The 7,965-nt window shown below is 37.2% G+C and overlaps 1 protein-coding gene across 1 annotated transcript in view; it reads left to right on the forward strand.

Moving 5' to 3' along the window:
- The first annotated feature begins 551 nt into the window (after positions 1-551).
- The window catches only part of LOC108681556 (trifunctional enzyme subunit beta, mitochondrial), a 13,656-nt gene continuing 6,242 nt past the window's right edge, over positions 552-7,965 (forward strand). The window contains exons 1-5 of the mRNA XM_018170601.2: positions 552-859; positions 2,659-2,842; positions 3,039-3,226; positions 6,770-6,904; positions 7,529-7,538. Coding sequence (XP_018026090.1) covers positions 808-859; positions 2,659-2,842; positions 3,039-3,226; positions 6,770-6,904; positions 7,529-7,538 — 569 coding nt within the window. The 5' untranslated portion in view covers positions 552-807. The remainder of the gene's footprint in view (positions 860-2,658; positions 2,843-3,038; positions 3,227-6,769; positions 6,905-7,528; positions 7,539-7,965) is intronic.

Below are 7,965 nucleotides of genomic sequence, written 5' to 3' on the forward strand. Positions count from 1 at the left end.
GGTGTTATAAATGCATGTGCAAAATTTTATTTGGCTGCTTAATTTGGGAGATATTTGAAGCCCGCTGCAAATTTGACAATCGGTCACTCGAATGCCAGTCGTTTCTCCGTAAACTCTCAAACGTAGGCGAAATCAAAACAATTTTAAGACGTACCTAAATATCACTGTTAGTTAGTTAGGAATGTATATTAAAGGTTTAGTTCCTCAATATCCCTGTGTATGAGCGTCTTAAATTGGTTAATGACACCACTTGTGAAAACCATGGTTGCATTGTGAAAGCGCTTTTTCAGTTTAGTCACCGTCAAATTTACGAAAGATTTATTTATTCCATCGTTGAATTGTTGAAAATGATCGTAGTTTGGCATCAAAATTGATTGGAGATATTTTTGGAATCAATGTGTAAAATGTTAACAAACATTCACTTATATGTTATAATACATCTAAATATAAGGTAAGAATTTATTTCGTATCTAGGGCTAGAGGTTGAGTCATTTACACACATCACGATCAGCCTAATAATCGCAAATGAATTTGCTAAGTGAGTCACGAGTTTACATAGAGAAACGCCGGTTTATTTGCATCGTGTAATTGTCTGAATAATTGGGTCAAAACATTAACGTTCGCCAGTACATTGAATTCTGTTGTCAGACGTCGCCGGATCGGAGTCGGTGATAGCGAAGTCTCCACTTGTCTCTCGCTCTCTCCCTGAACAGTCGGCCGGCGGGTTGTCCAATACACTGGAGCCGAAGAAACAAGTGCAAATATAATTAGTCTTTTTTTTGTTTTTCGTGAGCTGAATTCCTCAAAATGGCTTTAACACTTGTTAGAATTCCGCCTTCATTGTTAACCCTAAACCGAGGTGGGTGGGCTCTCCTGTCCCTGACTCCTGCATTATCATAGCTAAATCATTATGGCATGATTAGCCTGTGCGATTATAGGTACTAACAACTAACCTATACTTATAGTAGCTATAGGGTACTATATATATACCTACTTTGCCAAATATATGAAAGGATTTTGATTTATGTGATTAGCCTATTAATTTTACTTGATCATGACTCATGAGATGATGATAAAACTTCCCATCAACTAGCCTATGAAATTAATTGTAGCCTAGTGACTAGTGACAAACCAGAGCAGATACCTATTTGTTAGAATCAGTTCATTTTCAATTGCCTGATTTGCCTCATCTACCTAGGAGGCTAGGCCTACCCAATATTTAAACAAATATTACAACACTTCTCTTTACTTCTTGTTGATTGTCTGTCTGTCTGTCTGTCTGTCTGTCTGTCTGTCTGTCTCAGTCTATCTGTCTGTCTGCTACAAATCTTATAGGCTAATCAAAATTGAACACACTTCTACTTAGGCTAGCTTCCTAATAATCCTATCAATCTGAAATTTTGCACACTTGCATAAAGTTGTAGACACTGCATGAATCAAATGACAAAATACTAAATAATTTTGAAAATATTTTTATTTAATATTGAAAAAAGTGAGAAAATAATTTTGTCAGCCTAGCTACTCAGCTACAAATCTTATAGCCTACTAGGCTAGGCTAATTGATATTTGACATGCTTTTACCTTTCCAATTGATCTAAAATTTTGCACACTAGTGTGAAGTTGGACTACTGTTGGAGGCAATGCATGAATCAATGGGCAGAATAAATACTAGTGAAAAAAAATTATATATTAAAAAAGTGAAAAATTAATTTTTTTAATATTCAAAAATAAAATTAGAATTTCATTGTACATCTGTAACATTAGAAATACTAGATTCTTTAGAAGTTTTGTCTTTAAAAAGTAATTTTTAAATGTATATTATTAATTATATTATCATTTTTATGTATCATGTAGGTATGGTATGATAATGCTGGATTGCTGGTATCCATGATACTTTACTGGTATTGGTCTACTTATTGGAACCAAAAATGAACTAAAAGTCTCAAGAAAGAGACCAAACAGCCTAAAAAGTCTGCTTTGCCACTATGCAAGTTCAGAATTCCTATCAATAACCTATCTTTTTCAATTATGTAATTTATGCTCAGGGGCTCGGGCTTGAGCCTGGAAACCTCAGCTTAAGTTGCCATTATTTTAGGAATTTTCTACTTTCACAACTTGCTAAGTTGCTCCTGTGCAGCTGTGCCAACCACAATTGATCAGTATTGCTGCCAGTGATGTATTTTTGTACTTGTACTTGTAGAAGCAATGCCATAGTGTGAATGTATTGAATGAATGCAAGATGGTAGCTGAAGTTAGCACCTACCTACTTTTTTCTGTGAGAGCCACTGTACAAAAAATTGTTTTATATATTATGGGGCGTTAAGAATGTTAGAGCAGAAATGATATTCGGAGCAACTAGCAAATGTGGAGACTGAGAGTCAAGGGGATTAAAGAAATATTTTTAGTGTCAGGTGAAGGGTGAAAAAATAGATGATAAGTAGCATTCAGGTGGATAATACTTGTATAGGATCTTATGAAGTGTCTCTACTTCACAAGATATTCATGATGGCAGCATTGTCCATGCAAATGGCTTGCACTATCCTGTTTGTGATATATTGGATTTTTTTGGCTGAATTTACAGATGGTATTAATTTGTAACTTCAATTTTCTGAATCCAAGTTATTTTTATCCATCTTGAACAAATTTTGCCTATTGCAGGTTGCATCAGAACGCTGAGTGTATCTGCGGCTCAGAATGCTCCTGCGGTCAAAAGCAAGAAGAGCTTGGCCAAGCAGGGGCTCAAGAACATCGTGCTGGTGGATGGTGTACGCACACCCTTCCTCATGTCAGGGACAGCATATCAGAAGCTCATGCCGCATGATCTGGTCAGACATGCTCTCAAGTGAGTCGAGAAGTTCATGCCCCATGATCTGGTCAGACATGCTCTCAAGTGAGTCAAGAAGTTCATGCTCCATGATGGCGGTTTTTGTTATAATGTTTTTTGTTTAATTGTTTTTTTATTATAATTTTGGTTTTTAGTACAATTTTTTAGTATATGGTTATGGAAGGATGGTTTTTAGTATAATTTTGTGTTTCAGAGGCCTAGCTGACCGGTTACAGCTTGACAAGAGTGCCGTGGACTACATCTGCGTGGGCACCGTCATCGCTGAAGTGAAGACCTCGAATGTTGCTCGAGAGGGCGCGCTAGGCGCAGGGTATGGCCTCAGCACTCCTGCCCACACTGTCGCCATGGCCTGTATCTCCTCGAATGTTGCTTTAACCACCTGTAAGCTCTCTAGTCTTTATTGTTATGCTTATATTTTGCCCTAAAGTCTTTATTGTCATCTTACCTATATTTTGCCCAAAAGTCTATTGTCATGCTTATATTTTGCCCAAAAGTCTTTATTGTACTGCTTATATTGGGCCCAAAAGTCTTTATTGTACTGCTTATATTTTGCTTAAAAGTTTTATTGTCATGCTTATATTTTGCCCAAAAGTTTTGATTGTACTGCTTATATTTTGCCTAAAAATCTTTGTCATGCTAATATTTTGCACAAAAGTCTTTATTGCCATGCTAATATTTGGCCCAAAAGTCTTTATTGTAATGCTTATATTTTGCTCAACAGTCTATATTGTCATGCTTATATTTTACCAAAAGTCTTCATTGTCATGCTTATATTTTGCCCAAAAGTCTTTATTGTCAGTCATATATTTTGCTCTTAACCTTCTCTAGTTTTGAGCTTTTCCTTTAAGTTTGAATAATAATACAAATGCTACTTATTTATCCTTTTTTATTTAGTGTGATGTTTTGGTGTCTATGTTGCGTGCTCTGATCCAAATTTGATTAAAGTAATCTATTATAATAAGAATTTGTAGAATGATCAAATAAGTACGTAGCTATAGCCTTTCTATCAGCATCCCATTATGGTATTCAGGAATTATTTGATAAACACTAATTTATTGTAGAAAAATTTCTGTCAAGTCAGACTGTGGTAATATAGGTTCAGATTTAGTCATATATTGTTTAGTTATAAACACGTGAACATTTTAATATGTATTGTATATGGCTGAAATGTCCTTTATGGAGCGTTTTCCTAGTTAGTACTGTAAACATCGCTGCTGTTTGTGCAGATGTAAGTTTTGTTTTTATGTGGCTGCATTTTTGCTTTCGTCAAATGTTAAACTTATTTAGCAAGCCTTGTAACTATGTACAAGCTATTCACCTACTAGCAGCTCGTATGGGTAGGGCTTGTGATTCATCCATCCCCTTATTTTATTCAGTATAATGATTAATAATTTCTTCTTCTTCAAGTTATTTCATCAAAATTACATAAATCATCAGAGAACCCTGGTCAATACAGAAATATTTAATTGGCGGAGTAAATAATTTTATTTATTGAAATAGATCAGGCAAGAATTAACTCTAGCAGCAGGTTTTTGAAAATTCTGCCAGTCCACGGGTGTGATATTATCACTAGTGAAGACAATTATTAATGCTATCGTAGTCACTTGAATCGCTTTGTCTGTAGACAAAATAGAGGAATTCATCATGAATTGTAATTTTTATTAAGGGTTTTCAATATACGTTTTTTCAATAGTTGTCAAATGATTCCAAAAATTGCTATACCCCAACTTTATGCTTGAGTTCTAATAATATTGTGCATGCTGCCAGCATATATACAGGGTGTCCCCCCCAAAAAAAACGATACCCAACTTTGAATGGCTGTAACTCGAAAAGTAATAGAGTTAAAAAAATTTGAAAGGTCAGAATTTGTTCCCTATGTTTTTCTCGATCTCCACCAAAAATCAGACAGATCGATGTAGCCAAAAGCGTTTGATAGAACTTTCAGTGACATGTGCTAAAATCGTGCTTGCGCAAAGTTTTAGTAAGATCATTTTGCATAACCATAACATTTTCTTGACATGTTTTCTTTTCGCTGTTTTATTTTTTAGCGCATTTTCTCATTTATGAAAAAAATGCACTATTGTGCTCGCCAAACCAAAGATTGTCATGATTGTGTCTCACCAAAGATTGTCATGATTGCCTCTCACCAAAGATTGTCATGATTGCCTCTCACCAAAGATTGTCATGATTGCCTCTCACAAAAGATTGTCATGATTGCCTCTCACCAAAGATTGTCATGATTGCCTCTCACCAAAGATCGCCATGTTTTTGTCTCACCTAAGATACAAAAAATGGAACTCAGTACTCACTGCAGTGAGTGACAGAGAGCGCATTTTCTCGCCGACGAAAACATGAAGTCACGGACAGACAGACGGACGGACGGACTGACGGACATGGCGAGCACAATAGTGCATTTTTTTCATAAATGAGAAAATGCGCTAAAAATCAAACAGCGAAAAAAAACATGTCAAGACAACGTAATGAGTATGCAAAATGATCTTACTAAAACTTTGCGCAAGCACGATTTCAGCACATGTCACTGAAAGTTCTATCAAACGCTTATGCCTACATCGATCTGTCTGATTTTTTGTGGAGAGATGCAGAAAAACATAGGAAACAAATCCTGACCTTCCAAAATTTTTTAACTCTATTACTTTTCGAGTTACAGCCATTCAAAGTTGGGTATCGTTTTTTTGGGACACCCTGTATAGAAGTTTTCAATTGTTGCTTTGCTTACTCCTATTATTGTTGCTTCAGGACCGACAAGCGATGTATATTTTCTCTGGAAATCCAGATGCTAGTGGAAATAATTGTAATAAATAAATTAGGTAAATTTATTATATCGCCTATTTGGTTAGTAGATAGTGTATTCAGTGCTCGTATGAGAAGGAGGAAAGTTGGTCAGTGAGTGTAAGCCTATTGTTGAACTAACGAGCCTCTAAATAGTCGGAATGAATGTTTATAAGTCTTCGTCAACAGTGTTCTAAACTTGCCAATCTTGCTTTTGTTGCATGCGTTGTCAGTGATGAGGCAGATGATGACGTGCCATTATAACATAACATAGTGATCTCGGCGCTGAAGTGTAGGCCTGATGTGGCCTGTCGCCGATTCTTTTCCTTTTCGTGTCTTGTTCACAGAAGATCTAAAATCTTGTCATGTGCTCATCTCCAGGGTAAATCTTTTCTGGCTTGTCTTCAATTGAAAGAATAGAAGATACTAGAAACAAACTGGAAAAATAATGTTGGCTCAAAACCATGAGTTTTGTAACCATTTAAAAAAATCCATTGCTAATTAATGCAGTGATCCGATACTCTGACTTATAGCATATTTCTAGATGTTCGTGGCATTTAAAAAAAAGAGGCAACCATGAATGTCACGGTATAGCTTGTTCTTCAGCATCGCAATCTTGAGATTTTTATTTGTACAAATATATGTGAAAGAAAACAAAGTATTGCAATAGCAGGTTAGCTATACAGTTTCTATAGGAATCTCAGAGAACATAATTTATCCCATTCCAACAGTTCAATCATCGCAATTTCCAACATTCGTCTATTATAAATTAGAGGTGGCCAGTGAGAATGATTGAGAACACTCGTAATTATTACCTGTGGTGGTCACAGTATGCTAACTGCTAATTGGCAAAGCTGACGTTTTCCTTAGCTGGTGTGCCACACTGATGGCCGACTATGTCAACATATGTACGTCAAGCAATCACGTCTTGTGTAGCAAAAGGCGAGATAGGTTACACAAGACGTGATTGGTTGACGTACATATGTTGACGTAGTCGGCCATCAGTGTGGCACACCGGCTAAGGAAAACGTCAGCTTCTCTTCACAGTCTGGTTAGCAGACTGTGACCTCCACTGAATAGTATTACTGCATGAGCTGTGTGCATGCAACGTCTCAAGACCTCTTTGTGTTATAGGCATCGGCTACATGCAGGCTGGTGTGTACGACGCGTGCGTGGCTGGCGGGGTGGAGACGATGTCTGACGTGCCCATCCGACACAGCCGACAGATGCGGGCGCTGATGCTCAAGCTCAGCCGTGCCAAGAACATGGGTGCGTTGTCTGCTACTGGGGCGACTCTTGTTTTGGTTTAGTATGGCTAAACATTCGCGTTTTTTAGCGCATTTCTCATTTATGGAAAACATAACTCAGTACTCACTGGCCATGCAGTGAGTGAGTAACAGAGAGCGCATTTTCTCGTCGACGAAAACGTGAAGTCACGGACAGACAGACGGACGGACGGACGGGCATGACGAGCACAGTAGGGCATTTTTTCCATAAAATGCGCTAAAAAGGCGCTATTGTGTTCGTCATGTCCGTCCGTCTGTCTGTCTGTCTGTGATTTTTTGAGACGTTTTCGTCGATTTTGAGAAAATGCGCTCTCTGTCACTCACTGCTGTGAGTACTGAGTTATATTTTTTTGTGAACTAAGATCACTTGACTGCTTAAATCGCAAGTTTATCAAGAATTTAAAAGCAAAGAAAATAGCCAGAAAATTCACCATTTCTTATAAAGGAAAATGTTACGGAGTCCAGCTCCATCGTTAGTGCAAAACCTAAAACCATCGTCAGTTTTCGGTTTTGAACTGATGATGGAGCTGGACTCCGAAACGTCTTCCTTTATAAGACATGGTGAATTTTCTAGCTTTTTTCTTTTCTTATAAATTTCTGTGAACAGCTGTGTTATTGTAATATACTTGATGATTTTCACGGGAGTAAGTTTTATGTTACTGTATCTTGTCAAAATATTTATCAAATATATAATTCTTACTGAATCTCCAAACTGGACGCCAAAATTTCGTTTAGAAAGTTCAAATCATTACAGTGAGAGAAATGAAAAAATTCTGTGAAAATATTGTAAATTTCTAGACATTATCTTTGCTTTTAAATTTTTAATTTATTGTTGCTCGTGTGGCATGATTGACTGTTGCTCGTGTGGCATGATTGGCTGTTGCTTGTGTGGCATGATTGACTGTTGCTCGTGTGGCATGATTGGCTGTTGCTTGTGTGGCATGATTGACTGTTGCTTGTGTGGCATGATTGGCTGTTGCTCGTGTGGCATGATTGACTGTTGCTTGTGTGGCATGATTGACTGTTGCTCGTGTGGCATGATTG

This window comes from Hyalella azteca, unplaced genomic scaffold (genome assembly GCF_000764305.2).
Source record: "Hyalella azteca isolate HAZT.00-mixed unplaced genomic scaffold, Hazt_2.0.2 contig7576, whole genome shotgun sequence".
Lineage (NCBI taxonomy): Eukaryota > Metazoa > Arthropoda > Malacostraca > Amphipoda > Hyalellidae > Hyalella > Hyalella azteca.